At 42.3% G+C, this 15,831-nt stretch overlaps 2 protein-coding genes across 5 annotated transcripts in view; one reads left to right on the top strand and one right to left on the bottom strand.

Moving 5' to 3' along the window:
- The window catches only part of gabrb3 (gamma-aminobutyric acid type A receptor subunit beta3), a 90,718-nt gene extending 78,550 nt beyond the window's left edge, over window positions 1-12,168 (bottom strand). The window contains exon 1 of the mRNA XM_034293866.1: window positions 11,457-12,168. Coding sequence (XP_034149757.1) covers window positions 11,457-11,551 — 95 coding nt within the window. The 5' untranslated portion in view covers window positions 11,552-12,168. The remainder of the gene's footprint in view (window positions 1-11,456) is intronic.
- The window catches only part of gabra5 (gamma-aminobutyric acid type A receptor subunit alpha5), a 50,223-nt gene that overhangs the window by 31,193 nt on the left and 3,199 nt on the right, over window positions 1-15,831 (top strand). For all 4 annotated transcript variants that reach the window (XM_010871296.3, XM_010871294.3, XM_010871297.3 and 1 more), the window contains exons 7-9: window positions 6,539-6,682; window positions 13,813-13,965; window positions 14,988-15,196. In XM_010871296.3, coding sequence (XP_010869598.1) covers window positions 6,539-6,682; window positions 13,813-13,965; window positions 14,988-15,196 — 506 coding nt within the window. The remainder of the gene's footprint in view (window positions 1-6,538; window positions 6,683-13,812; window positions 13,966-14,987; window positions 15,197-15,831) is intronic.

Genomic DNA, 15,831 nt, shown 5'->3' with positions numbered 1-15,831 from the left:
AAGGCCATCATTGAAATATACAAGGCAATATAGTTAGCAGTCTAGTCTGTACATTTTATGTTTAATGTCCGTTCCGGTATTGTCCGTGACTGTTCTATTTTACAGACCATATTGTTAACTATATTGCCGTAAAATTTCAATGATGGCTTTTATTGTGATAAAGAAAATCTGAGTGCTGCCAGGATAGTATCCTGCTGCTAAAATAACGCTAATGAAGCCTCGTTCAGAGCCTCTGTAGAATGCTGTATATCAGGGATTAAAGTGTACATACTGGTTCATAAATAGATATAGACTACCTATTCAAAAGAGAAATTGGTATACTCCTCCCAGCTTCTACAAGGGCAGTAAAATAAATATTGTATTTACAACTCTAGATTGCCTTAGCAGAAAACTACACTCACTTAAAGGATTATTAGGAACACCATACTAATATTGTGTTTGACCCCCTTTCGCCTTCAGAACTGCCTTAATTCTACGTGGCATTGATTCAACAAGGTGCTGAAAGCATTCTTTAGAAATGTTGGCCCATATTGATAGGATAGCATCTTGCAGTTGATGGAGCAGTTGTGGGATGCACATCCAGGGCACGAAGCTCCCGTTCCACCACATCCCAAAGATGCTCTATTGGGTTGAGATCTGGTGACTGTGGGGGCCATTTCAGTACAGTGAACTCATTGTCATGTTCAAAAAACCAATTTGAAATGATTCAAGCTTTGTGACATGGTGCATTATCCTGCTGGAAGTAGCCATCAGAGGATGGGTACATGGTGGTCATAAAGGGATGGACATGGTCAGAAAACAATGCTCAGGTAGGCCGTGGCATTTAAACGATGCCCAATTGGCACTAAGGGGCCTAAAGTGTGCCAAGAAAACATCCCCCACACCATTACACCACCACCACCAGCCTGCACAGTGGTAACAAGGCATGATGGATCCATGTTCTCATTCTGTTTATGCCAAATTCTGACTCTACCATCTGAATGTCTCAACAGAAATCGAGACTCATCAGACCAGGCAACATTCTTCCAGTCTTCAACTGTCCAATTTTGGTGAGCTCGTGCCAATTGTAGCCTCTTTTTCCTATTTGTAGGTACCCGGTGGGGTCTTCTGCTGTTGTAGCCCATCCGCCTCAAGGTTGTGCGTGTTGTGGCTTCACAAATGCTTTGCTGCATACCTCGGTTGTAACGAGTGGTTATTTCAGTCAAAGTTGCTCTTCTATCAGCTTGAATCAGTCGGCCCATTCTCCTCTGACCTCTAGCATCAACAAGGCATTTTCGCCCACAGGACTGCCGCATACTGGATGTTTTTCCCTTTTCACACCATTCTTTGTAAACCCTAGAAATGGTTGTGCGTGAAAATCCCAGTAACTGAGTAGATTGTGAAATACTCAGACTGGCCCGTCTGGCACCAACAACCATGCCACGCTCCAAATTGCTTAAATCACCTTTCTTTCCCATTCTGACATTCAGTTTGGAGTTCAGGAGATTGTCTTGAACAGGACCACACCCCTAAATGCATTGAAGCAACTGCCATGTGATTGGTTGATTAGATAATTGCATTAATGAGAAATTGAACAGGTATTCCTAATAATCCTTTAGGTGAGTGTATATATCAACTGTCTAGTTGCAATGTTTGGTTTACACATTTTATTGTCTATTTTCCTGCCTGTGTAATAATGATAACCTAGCATACAAGCATGTTTTGTTTGGCTATGTATCTAGGGTTGTGTCAAAGGGCAGACAGAGCTTCACATATTTAGTCTAGGAGCTACCAAAATAACAACTAACTAGCTTGGCACTTGGGCTAACCTGGCTACATGATTCCATGATGCCTTCACAATTACTCTACAATGTGGATAAAAAAAACTAGAATGAGTAGGTGTGTCCAAACTTTAGACTGGTACTGTATGTCTGTATCATTATACCTTGTCCATCTGAATGGCTACAGAACTCCTATCGCCTCTAATGAATAATGGTTTAGTGAGTTCAAGTGCACAGAGGCTGTTGTAAAATACTATAAGCAATCCGCTTTGGCGCATAAGCACCACTTTTGCCACTACTGGCTGACAACTGTCAAAAACTCTGGAAGGCATTTTCATTGCAACACTGGGAGAATGGATGTTGTCATGTAGAGAGTGACAGTGAGAGAATGAGAGTGTGTTTGAGTGATGGAAAGACTGATGGAGAGCCTTTCAGTTTGAGTGAGGCTACAGAGTATGTTTGTTTTTAAAAGTGGCCTTTGAGAGAAAATGTTTTGATTTTTTGTTTGTCGGTGTGTTTTGTGTGTGAGAGAGAAAGAGATAATGTAGAGTGCGTTTGAGAGTTTGTGTGTGTAGGAGGCAATATGTTTGAGCGTGTGTGTGTATGTGTGTATGAGAGAGTGTGTTCGAGTGTATGTGTTCAAGTGTGTGTATACCTTAAAGGAGCAACACATGAAACAGATTGGTGGCGTTCTAACCCTGTGTGATCTTCCACTAATAAGAGAAGTACTGAGCCATCTCTGAATCCCAATTTGCATTCTGCCCCCTATATACAGTAGTGTACTACATTTGACCAGGGCCCTGAGACATTGATTAGTGACTGTTGTTCACCCAGAATCCAGCTGTGTCTCTCTTAACGGACACTGAGCAAAACTGACATTGGCTGTTTCAAAGCCTTTTATGAAACAAATCACTCAACTAGATGAATAGCTGAGGTTTTCAACCTATTTGTGTTAAAAAGCCCCTTATAGTAACTCCATGACCCCTCTGTTACCTTCCTGCAGTAACTCCATGACCCCTCTGTTACCCTCCTGCAGTAACTCCATGACCCCTCTGTTACCCTCCTGCAGTAACTCCATGACCCCTCTGTTACCCTCCTGCAGTAACTACATGACCCCTCTGTTACCCTCCTGTAGTAACTCCATGACCCCTCTGTTACCCTCCTGCAGTAACGCCACGACCCCTCTGTTACCCTCCTGCAGTAACTCCACGACCCCTCTGTTACCCTCCTGCAGTAACTCCACGACCCCTCTGTTACCGTCCTGCAGTAACTCCATGACCCCTCTGTTACCCTCCTGCAGTAACTCCATGACTCCTCTGTTACCCTCCTGCAGTAACTCCATGACCCCTCTGTTACCCCCCTACAGTAACTCCATGACCCCTCTGTTACCCTCCTGCAGTAACAAAACCGACAGTTGGATATTCATACAATATTTCATGCATTTAGGATTGTATAAAAAATGTGTTTGAGACAGTGATGTGAACGCTTTAGCATTATATATTGTCCATCACTGAACTACAGATTATCTTATTTTCTCAGCCCAGAACATTGAGTTGTTGTAGTTAAGGTAGGATTTTACAAAATCCAAAGTAAACATACTCTCTATGAATAATGCACAGCCCCACTGCTCCAGTCAGAGTAATTGTATAAATACTGAATCTCTCTGACAATAAATGAGTCATGTCTGAGATAGCATGTGGGCTAGTGAGACTGAATTCCCTGAGTATGTTTGCCAAAAGTCATAACACTGAGTCAACTATTGTGCCAAAATGAGGTCAATGTGAATGCTGTTTTAGGCCATGTTGTTTTAGGCACTAGTCTAAAAAATAGTACCTTAATGTCTTTGTACATATCAAGCTTTGTGCAGATCTGTCATTCCAGATGAGTAGCATTTCAAGTGTTTAAAACCATCTTTGTGGCAGAGACCTAACTGTTTCCCGGTTCATTGTTTAGCTGTTGGCTCTCAGGAAAAACGTTTACTCTGTGACCCAATATTCCCATGTTAGTGTTAGTTTGTTAACTCAAAAAGCTGAAATATGTATGGTAAACAGTGCCCGGCAGACAATCTGGGTTTCAGTACGAGTCCCTGCTATTCAAATGGAGAAATATTCATTATCTCAAAATTTCAGCTCAACTGGCATCTGGCCCCTAGATAATCATCTCCACTTCGACCTGGTACAACTTTAATTCCCTTATTTCTGATACAGTGCTTTTGCCTGGCTTTTCAGCTTTTTGTTTATTGCTGTAGGGTTGGGTGATGCATTAAGAAAATAATGACTTTCTCAAAGATGGTCAGGGCCCCAACACATTCAGCACATTGTGCATTAACTGTAAGTAGGTTTGATGTGCTTCTGTTGACAGACAGCATACAGCTTGTGATTATTCCTTTGTTCAGATAGACAGACAGGGTACTTGGTACTGTGGAGACTTCCCATTAGTCGCTGCCCAAGCTCCAGCTACTCTAAACATCCACGCAAACATCAATCAAAACATAACATAAACAAAAATCTAAATAAATAGTAATACAATCATAATATACTATACATTTACTGTAGAGAGCAAACCACTTAAATACACAATACCAAGTAACGTTTGACAGGTAATGATTTTCCCGCTGAACACGCTAGCCTCCTAAACAAGCTCACATTTCCTATTTAATGTTATAAGTCATTCAGCAGGTGCTCTTATCTGGAGCGACTAACAGACAGAATGGGGTTTCACCATTTGGGTGCCAGAGCAGAGAGGATCTTTGACAGTGTACAACATCCAAGAGACCAGAGATGGTGAGAACGAAGACTGCGCAAAAAAACCCACACTTGTTAACACACTTTGGCCATACCCGGGCATAGCAATTGTTTTAGGGGTTGGCTACAGTAACCTTCTTCCTCAGAACAGATGATAAATATTAGAGTAGGTCTTTGTACCACCAAAATCAATCAGATCTCCACTAAAATTATGAATCTTTGCTTAACTTTCTCTCCAAGATTCAGACTTGGATATCACAACTATATTTATATATTTTTACTGAATGCCTATGCTATTGTCTACGGTACATCATAATGAAATGGATCATTTGTAAAAAACATTATTGAAAATGAAATCCTTAAATCCACTCAATTAAAAGATGCAGCATGATGTGTCCATTCGCATGTGAAAAAAACAATTTAGTACAAGTTAGACTGAGTAAAAAAAAGCCCCACTCGTGGACACCTGACCTTTCTGCAGCTTATGTGGAGGGCAGGTAAATAGTGACAGAATCAGGGCTTTAATGAATGGTGAGAAGGAGTCTGACAGTAACTATTATGAAGTGTTCTTATAGCAAGACTGTATCTATCGTATGTGTATATGTGAGAGTAGATCAGCTTTAATTCCCAATAATGTAGATCCAATTAAAAGACAAGTGATATCTGTAGCCTATTGCCAGTAGAACACACCAGTGGTTGCCAGAGTTTTGGTCCTGCGACCAGGGCAACTGATTGCTTCAAACCCTGTACTCATGCACAAGTATGCATTTAACAAGCAAGCGTCATGTGTGATTGGACCAACGCAGAGGTACTTTCACAATGCCAGAAACAGAAACCGTGCAAACCTGCATTTTTAACTTACAGTACGGTCTCATCAGCAGCCCATATCAACTAGGGATATCATGTTACTTCTCTGGTCCAAAGCCAAATCATACGTACTCACTCTTTCATGGCCTGGTCACAGCATGCTAAGAGGAGTGCCTGTTGCTAACACACTGTAACTCCTCAAACGTCATAAAATATACCCTCAATAATGTAATGAAGGCAGTGTCACAGCTATCTTTAGACATACAGGCTGTATCCACCCAAATGACTGAATTCTGAGACATCAAAATGATCAATGAAACCTCCAGGTGTAGCCTACTAATGTTCTGCCACAGATGTGTGGAGAAAAATGAATCAAGGGCTTTCTGGTCATTCATTTTAATATGCCCTTGGTGTGCCAATGCTGATCAACGCGCAGATTTTTGGTTGTGCAGCACAGACGATTTATTTTCGATTGCATTAATGTACAGTAAACCTCTGCTAGAAACCAGATTGGTGTCAAACCATTTTGATTTGTTAGCGCGTGAAGGCTTGTTAGTCATTTGTTATGAAATATTAATGGGACACTTTGCAGATGCTTTCATCCAAACCACCTTACAGCTGTACAACTGTTTGAATGTGTGGCCCCTTGGGGGTCATCAGAACCACATTTAAATGCCAAGTACACTGAAAAACTTTTGTTTTTTTATCATTAGCTGAACTCAAAGATCTAAGACTTTCCCTATGTACACAAAAGGCCCATTTCTCTCAAATATTGTTCACAAATCTGTCTAAATCTGTGTTAGTGAGCACTAAGCCTTTTGTGTACATAGAGAAAGTCTTAGATCTTTGAGTTCAGCTCATCATAAATGGGGGCAAAAACATAAGTGTTGCGTTTATAATTTTGTTCAGTGTATTTACACATACAAAATCTGCCATCCTATTTCCTATATCTTTAGACGTGTGAACATAACAACCAGTTTCCTGTGTGTATTTAGATATGTCAACCTAACATCCTGTTTCCTGTGTGTCTTTAGACGTGTCAACCTAACATCCTGTTTCCTGTGTGTATTTAGATATGTCAACCTAACATCCTGTTTCCTGTGTGTATTAAGATATGTCAACCTAACATCCAGTTTCCTGTGTGTATTTAGATATGTCAACCTAACTTCCTGTTTCCTGTGTGTCTTTAGACGTGTCAACCTAACATCCTGTTTCCTATATCTTCAGATGCCTATCCCGTGTCTGAGGTGGTGTATACATGGACCAAGGGGGCAGAGAAATCAGTGGTGGTGGCAGAGGAGGGATCACGACTCAACCAGTATCATCTGATTGGACAGACTGCAGGCACTGAGGACATCTATACCAGTAGAGGTACGCATGAATGGACCAATAGAAACACCTCATTAATACCACCACTCAAACACTTATTCACTTATATACCAATAACCTATTCCCTAATATACCAATCACCTATTCACTACCATACCAATCACCTATTCACTACTATAACTATTACCTATTCACTACCATACCAATCACCTATTCACTACCATACCAATCACCTATTCACTACTATAACTATTAACTATTCACTATCATACCAATCACCTATTCACTACCATACCAATCACATATTCGCTACCATACCAATCACCTATTCACTACCATACCAATCACCTATTCACTACCATACCAATCACCTATTCACTACCATACCAATCACCTATTCACTACCATACCAATCACCTATTCACTACCATACCAATCACATATTCACTACCATACCAATCACATATTCACTACCATACCAATCACATATTCGCTACCATACCAATCACCTATTCACTACTATAACTATTAACTATTCACTATTATACCAATCACCTATTCACTACCATACCAATCACATATTCACTACCATACCAGTCACCTATTCACTACTATAACTATCACCTATTCACTGTCATACCAGTCACCTATTCGCTACTATACATGCTTTCAGCTAGATTCACTAGCAGTTACTTGTTCCAGCCACAGGTACAGCACAGAGAGAAGGGAAGTGGAGGGAGCTGGATAGGAGTGACAGATGTGAAGACAAAGAGATTGATGGGGAGTGATAGGGAAGGGGGAAGATGGTTGTGCTGCGCTCCATCATGTTTGACGTGTTGCCTGATAGTAAACTTAAATAATTCCTCCACTATGATTACAATGAAAAAAGGAAGAAAGAAATCAACATTTTAAATATATCTTAACAACATGAACAAAAGGCACTGAACACACAACATCCATTTCCTATCTAGGCTTAAAAATAAGCACATCTGAATTCTACTTGGCTGTCCATGAACTGAACGAGAAGGCAAGGGCTTTTTATACTATCCAACGACAAATCCAAGTTGACACACCAGTTGAAACCTTGCTCAAAATATTAAAATCTGCCTTTTTAATGAATTGGACTTCATACAGTATTAAGGGAAGTGTGTGTTCCACAAAAAACAGAGCTACATAACATGGAAGTTGTACATGCAAATATAGAATTTGGAAAATCCTAGAACAAAACCAAAAAACCAATGCAAACAGGGCCCGAAGTGTTCCAATAGGCATGACAAATAATTATAAAAAAACCCAATAAATGTTATAACTTATAACTGTTATAAAAACAAGCCACCCTCAGACCTAGCACAAAACAAAGCCCGAAATTGCCATGGACAAGTTCCCTCATCCAGCTAGTCTTGAGGCTAAATACACCCACCATATTATCACAATGTACAGACTGAGTGAGCATGGCATTGCTGTTGAAAAAGGACCCCATAGGCAGACATGGCTCCCAGGAGAAGACAGCCTATTGCTCACAAAATGAAGAGAACACCAAGCTGCCCTCCATAACTGTAACATGCAATGGGGAAGTGAGCAGAACAGAAGAGAGGAAAACACGAAAAGCAATTGACAAAAAACAGATAAATAACAGGAAGGCTAAACCACACAGTACGTAACAACAAAGACCAAACACTAATCCATAGTGAGCACAAACATGTGAGTAACTTAAATAGTGTCCTTGGTGATTGGTAACGGGGAACAGGGGCGCCGGTGTGGGGTATGCTGCCAGTGGTGCAAACCGGGGGTTAGTACACCGGGGGTTAGTACACCCGTGGTTAGTACACAGTGGTTAGTACACAGTAGTTAGTACACAGTGGTTAGTACACAGTAGTTAGTACACAGTGGTTAGTACACCTGTGGTTAGTACACTGGTGGTTAATACACTGGTGGTTAGTACACCGGTGGTTAGTACACTGGTGGTTAGTACACAGAGGTTAGTACATGGTGGTTAGTACACCGCTGTTTAGTACACAGTGGTTAGTACACCGGTGGTTAGTACACTGGTGGTTAGTACACGGAGGTTAGTACATGGTGGTTAGTACACCCCAGAGGGGGAGAGTGGGATGGGAAGGATCCGGAGTGGACATGATTGGTGATGTTACAATAACCTTCTGCCAAATTGTACTTTACAAGAGAAGAAGGTTTTTCCTATCAGATTACAAGAACCCAAATATAATTTGATAACTAATTTAATATTGCCCATATCCCATATCTGGTATGTTACATACCACAGTGTGTAATCACTGCAGACAAATGTGTGACCTGTTGAGACGAGTAAAGGAGAGTAGAGAACAAGTGCTGAAATAAATAAAACCCAGGACTGTACATATATATTTATGTTATTCTGCTTTATAAGTACACAACACATGCTCTTTCACACAAGTTGGGTTAATTGTCCTTATTAGTAGTACTCTTTTAAGTGGTCCTTGTGTAACCAGTCTTTTTAGTGGTCTTTGGGTAACCAGTCTTCTTAGAGGTCCTAGTGTAACCGGTCTTTTTAATGTCCTACTTGGTACAGTCAGTCTTCTTAATGGTCTTAGTACAGTTAGTCTGTGTAACCAGGACCAGTAGAATTATTGTGAAGACCTCATGTAGTAATCAAAAATGGGAACAACAAACAAATCAAAATACATTAATATTTTATGTCCTTCCAAGTTGCCAACCTGTGCCTTGATGACAGCTTTGCACACTCTTGGCATTCTCTCAACCTTCTTCATGAGGTTGTCTCCTGGAGTGCATTTCCAACAGTCTGGATGAACTTCCAACATATGCTGGTGGTTGCTTTTCCTTCACTTGGTGGATACTTTTCCTTCTCTCTGCGGTCGAATGCATACCAAATCATCTCAATTGGGTGGAGTTCAGGGGATTGTGGAGGCCAGGTCATATGATGCAACACCATCACTCTCCTTGTTGAAATAGCCCTTACACAGGCTGGAGATGTTTCCGGTCATTGTCGTGTTGAAAAACAAATGATTGCCCCAATAAGGACACACCAGATGGGCTGGGTTATCGCTGCAGAATGCGGTGGTAGCCATGCTGGTCAACTGTGCCTTGAATTGGAAATACAGTGTCACCGGCATAGCACCCCACACCATCACACCTTTTCCTCCATGCTTCACGATGGGAACTACACAGAGATCATGTAGAGATGATTCGTTCACCCACTCTGCGTCTCGCAAAGACACAGCAGTTGGTACCCAAAATCTCAAATTTGGACTAATCAGATCAAAGGACAGATTTCCACAGATCTCTCATGTTTCTAGACCCAAGCAAGGCTCATCTTCTTATTGGTGGCCATAACAACCGGATTCACCTGGTCTCCTCTGAACAGTTGATGTTGAGATGTCTCTTTTATTTGAACTCTTTATTTGAGATTCAATCTGAGGTGCAGTTAATTGCCGATTTCTGAGCCTGGTAGCTCTAATGAACTTATCCTCTGCAGCAGAGGAAACTCTGGGTCTTCCTTTCCTGTGGCGGTCCGCATGAGAGCCTGTTTCATCATAGCTGTTTTTTGGTGACTGCACTTATAGAAACTGTTTAACACTGATCAGTTGAACACTTTCTTGATTACTACATGATTCCCTACGTGTTATTTCATAGTTTTGATGCCTTAACTATTATTTTATAATGTGAAAAATAGTAAAAATAAAGAAATACCCATGAATGAGTAAGTGTGGAAAACTTTGACTGGTATTGTATCAACTATGCATTTAGAGGAGAGTCAATGGTGACTTGGAATCATACAGTACATAATGCAATGAAGATTTAACAGGTACTATTCCCCACATTAGGCCGTCCATAAAGAGCAGTCATCTATCAAGTTTATTCAGGAGTGCTGTGGTCCATAGCTACTTCTGGAGCTGCTAGCTCTGCTTCATGGCTTAGCTGAAACCGAAGCTACAACAACTGATTGTGATTATGTGAATGCCAACTACCGTCTCTCCCCCTCCATGCCAATCTCTATTTCAAAACCTGTCTCATCTCTCCCTGACCTCAGAGAGGAGGGGAAGAGGAGGGCCGTGGTTCAAGGGCTGAGCAGCGTTGCTAATCTACGGGAGAGGGGGTGAGCGCTGGGCACCAATTAGAGGGGCTAATCTGGGGTTGAAACCCTCTTTACCGAGTCAAGAATAGCTCAGCGAGGAGCTCTCAGCGAGATCGTCACTCATCAAGCCACCTCTAAACTGACAAGTTAAGCTGGCAAAACCCAACTTTAAAACCTCTGCTACACGTGCTCCGTTAAAAAAGAACAAAACCCGGTAAGAAAATGACAGTTATCGCTGAAATGTCACATCACTCACATACTTGTGAAAACGGATGAGCATTTTTCCTTTCACCGGTCGCCTTGCATGAGCACGTCCTCGGCGATGCAGACTGCTTGTTATATGTCACTTCCTGCTCGGTGCTGACATTTACTCTGACTCCCAAAGACTGGAAAACTATAAAGACCATGAAACCGCATCGCTGTCATCACCAAGCCAGCCATCATTGCCATGACTACGCATGACTGGGAGTCGGCATGGTCATGCTAACGGGATTGCTCCATAAAGCCAGCCCCATGACAGACGAAAATGCCATATTTTGGAGAAATTGATTTTGTGTATTGAATGGCAGTCGTTTGAAATACTGCAAAGACGTCCCCATGTTTTCCCAATATTAGAGCTGTACTGTCGTAATGCCACACTTCAGCGAATGACATGACGGGCAGCCCAGAACCCCCCCCCCAGAACCCCCCCCCCCCATACACACACACACACACACACACACCACTCACCAGTTGACCAGCATGACGGCGTTGTTCTCAGGTATGAATGGCAGCTCTCCATAGACAGTACAGATGCACAGCAGTAGAATACACCAGCACCTCATCTTTACACCTCCTGGTCCTCCTCTCCCACCCAACGCCTCCTCAGCCCTAAGTGGGGTCTAACCCTAACCCTAACCCTAACCCTAGGTTGAAGCCTAACCCTAGGCCTGCCTCGTAGTGGGGTTTCTCCCGTGGCAGGTAGGCTCTCAGCTCGTCGGTTCAGCGCAGTGTTCTCCTCGGGCCCGACAGCTGGTCCGTTCTGAGCAGGCTGTAAACCGAACCCCTCCGACTCGTTCCTCGCCCCCGGCTGGATGTCCCAGGTGCCAGTCACTAAGACAGGGTCAGAGGAGACTCGCTCCTATCCAAAGGCATCCTGGCCATCTACCATCACTCTGCTATTCCTTCCTGGTCACTTTACCATGGAATACTTTTTCAATAGTCTGGATGGTATGTCCCCCAACAACACAGGTGCCAGCCTGGCCAAACTCATCTACTACTTCCAGGTGGGTCAGTCCTCTTCTCAGCCTCTATCTGGATAATTCCATCAGGATGCCAGTGACCAGGGGTGGGTTTGTGTCCTCAGTCTTGTTGTGCTTGGCTTGACAGAGCGCACTGGGTCGGACCGTGTGATGCGTTCAGAGAAAGACAGAGAGGAGAGATAGATTGAGAGAGTAGAGAGTGAGAGATTAAGTGTGTGTGTGTGTGTGTTTGTGTATATGTGTGTAAGAGAGATTTTAGTGTGTGAGTGGCAGAGAAAGATAGAGAGAAAATGAGAGAGAGCCAGAGAGAAAGAGAGAGAGGCTGCGGTATGCAGATTGTGACAAGGGATTAGTGGGAGAGTAAAATCCGGTTTTGTAAAGAGAAAGCAAGCAGTCATCAGTGGCATTCCTATAGTTTATCACTCCATGCTTTTCAATGCTTCCAATCTTCAGATGGTTAACCGCCATTTCTATCTTCCAGTGTCCTCGCTATAACTATATCCATCTCTCTTCTTCTACTTTTCTCCATCTATCTCTCACCCTCCTTGTTCCATCTCTTTCTCATTCTCTCTTCCTCTGTTTTCAATTAATTTAAATCCACAGGGCTCTACTGGCAGGGGAAAACTGGGCTACATTGTCACCCCAACATTAACATTACCTCATGCTGTCAACCCTAACCCTAAACCCAACCCTAACCCTAACCTCATGCTGTCAACCCTAACCCTAAACCTAACCCTAAACCTAACCTCATGCTATCAACCCTAACCCTAACCCTAACCTCATGCTGTCAACCCTAACCCTAAACCTAACCCTAAACCTAACCTCATGCTATCAACCCTAACCCTAAACCTAACCTCATGCTGTCAACCCTAACCCTAAACCTAACCCTAACCTCATGCTGTCAACCCTAACCCTAAACCTAACCCTAAACCTAACCTCATGCTATCAACCCTAACCCTAAACCTAACCTCATGCTGTCAACCCTAACCCTAAACCTAACCCTAACCTCATGCTGTCAACCCTAACCATAAACCTAACCCTAAACCTAACCTCATGATGTCAACCCTAACCCTAAACCTAACCCTAACCTCATGCTGTCAACCCTAACCCTAACCCTAAACCTAACCTCATGCTGTCAACCCTAACCCTAACCCTAAACCTAACCTCATGCTGTCAACCCTAACCATGTCAGATGTAATGTCTCTCCTGGTAATCTGCCCTCAAAGTGAGTAGTCCACATGTTGGCTTAACCCGACGACCTTTGACTCAACCCTATGATCTCACTTCCAATCACGGTCTATTCAAATCAGTAAAAAAAATCCTGAAATACGTATATTCAACTGTAACCATGTTATGACCCACCTATGGGTCCCAGTTGCTGATGTCAACTGATTGGTTTTCCACACCTTGTTAGATCTCTCTGTGGCCGTAGCTTTCTCTTGGCTCGTTATATTTCAGATTTGTTGAATTTTGATCATTGTTTTAAGATGGATACATTTTAATAAAGGTAAATGAGTAAGAAGATTAATTGTCAAATATTAACATTTATTTTGTATCCTTTGGGACCTACAGTGAAAATATAAAGTCTAATTATTATATGTCTAAATGTGTTATTGAAATGTAGTAAAAGTAAACCATAACATATTTAACCAAAAGCTAACACAATTAATTCTCTCATCTCCTTCCTGTTTGCCTGCTTGTCTCTCTGTTTGCCTGTCTGTCTGACTCTCTGCCTACCTGTCTCTCTGCTTCTCTGTCTGTCTGTCTGCCTGCCTGTCTGTCTGCTTGTCCAACTGTCTGCCTGCCTATCTGTCTGCCTGTCCGTCTGTCTTTTGGCCCTATAGGTCAGTACACAGTGATGATGTGCCACTTCTATCTCAAGAGAAAGATCGGCTACTTCGTCATCCAGACCTACATGCCCTGCTTCATGACCGTCATCCTGTCTCAGGTGTCCTTTTGGCTGAACCGGGAGTCTGTCCCCGCCAGGACCGTCTTTGGTTAGTCACGTGACCACAGAACGATACTGTATTTCTTTGAGTCTGTCCCCTCCATGTCAGTCCTGGAGAGACACATGACTGTTATAGGACAATGCCAACTAAGGGTCCAGGATGAGTAAAAGTGACATCAGAAATCACAGTTATGGTTCCAAAAGTGTGACAGACTTATCGTAACATGGCAAGAATATTTGACAATCCAGTGATCTTGGTGGAAAAAAATTCACGTTGAATTATGAACTTGTCAGACATTGTAATGCTTCCTTTACACCTTTTGCTTCAGTCCATGTTCTTTTTCAACTAATTAATTCCTTACTTAATGCATCAATATTTCTCATTAAAATGGAGATGAGAATTGATTTGACTTGATCAACAAAATGTATGTCTAATCTGTCCTGATTACACTGGTTAAATCCAGACGTGGCCTGATTGAGATACAGCCAGTAATGATTACTCCAGTCTGGTCAGCCTGATTGAGATACAGCCAGTAATGATTACTCCAGTCTGGTTAGCCTGATTGAGATACAGCCAGTAATGATTACTCCAGTCTGGTTAGCCTGATTGAGATACAGCCAGTAATGATTACTCCAGTCTGGTTAGCCTGATTGAGATACAGCCAGTAATGATTACTCCAGTCTGGTTAGCCTGATTGAGATACAGCCAGTAATGATTACTCCAGTCTGGTTAGCCTGATTGAGATACAGCCAGTAATGATTACTCCAGTCTGGTTAGCCTGATTGAGATACAGCCAGTAATGATTACTCCAGTCTGGTTAGTCTGATTGAGATACAGCCAGTAATGATTACTCCAGTCTGGTTAGCCTGATTGAGATACAGCCAGTAATGATAACTCCAGTCTGGTTAGCCTGATTGAGATACAGCCAGTAATGATTACTCCAGTCTGGTTAGCCTGATTGAGAAACAGCCAATAACGATTGGTGTCCTTAAATCCACACGGAGAGCGGTCTCTTCTTCACATCACTTCCTCTTTCCTGAGTGTCCCGGTTCTCTCCGCCCCCTTTCTAGGTGTGACCACGGTCCTCACCATGACCACCCTCAGCATCAGCGCTCGTAGCTCCCTGCCCAAGGTGGCATATGCCACGGCCATGGACTGGTTTATCGCCGTGTGCTATGCCTTCGTCTTCTCCGCTCTCATCGAGTTCGCTACAGTCAACTACTTCACCAAGAGGAGCTGGGCCTGGGACGGCAAGAAAGCAATGGAGGATACGCGCAAGGTGGGGGTGTGTGTGTGTGTGTGTCTGAATGTCCTCCAATCACTAAAATGAATTACTTAAGTCAATATTAAGTGGATAGATGTTAGTGTTTTCACTGTCTATTTTGCCGACTTGTGTGTACATGTACAGTGGTTACTGCCTGATTGTCCTGTCACATAAATGTTTTGGACGGAATGCAAGGATTTACCACTAACGTTTTGCCACAGTCCTTGTGCAATGTTGAAACTTCCACTTCCATAGATAGTAAGTAGTAACTGGAAATGTAGGCATCATTGGGTCAAGAGAAACCTTTTCTTGTAAATGTAAATTGCAGTTGAAATGTAAATATAGTAAGCAGTAGCCTTTTAGAATGAAATGTAGTGTTTTTATGGTTAGGTGGTTAAATCATCTTCAAAATTATTTGTCAGTCATCATTTATAAGAAAACCAAAGTTTCATCATCACCTGTGGTAATAAAGAAATCTCTTTCCGAAATGCAAAAGTTGGTAATCTTTATAAATTGTCTGCTATATCTGGCAATTCTATTGCACGTGTTGCAGTGTTTGTTTTGTGTTTTTGCAACATTGCTTTTGTTGATTTAGCCAGGGCAAATGAGAACCTACCTCAGTAACACGTGAAACCAATCAAAAGCCTCTT

Source organism: Esox lucius, chromosome 8 (genome assembly GCF_011004845.1).
Source record: "Esox lucius isolate fEsoLuc1 chromosome 8, fEsoLuc1.pri, whole genome shotgun sequence".
In the NCBI taxonomy this organism is placed as follows: domain Eukaryota; kingdom Metazoa; phylum Chordata; class Actinopteri; order Esociformes; family Esocidae; genus Esox; species Esox lucius.
The sequence above is the reverse complement of the archived record's forward strand: the minus strand, read 5'-3'. Positions and strand labels throughout refer to the sequence as shown.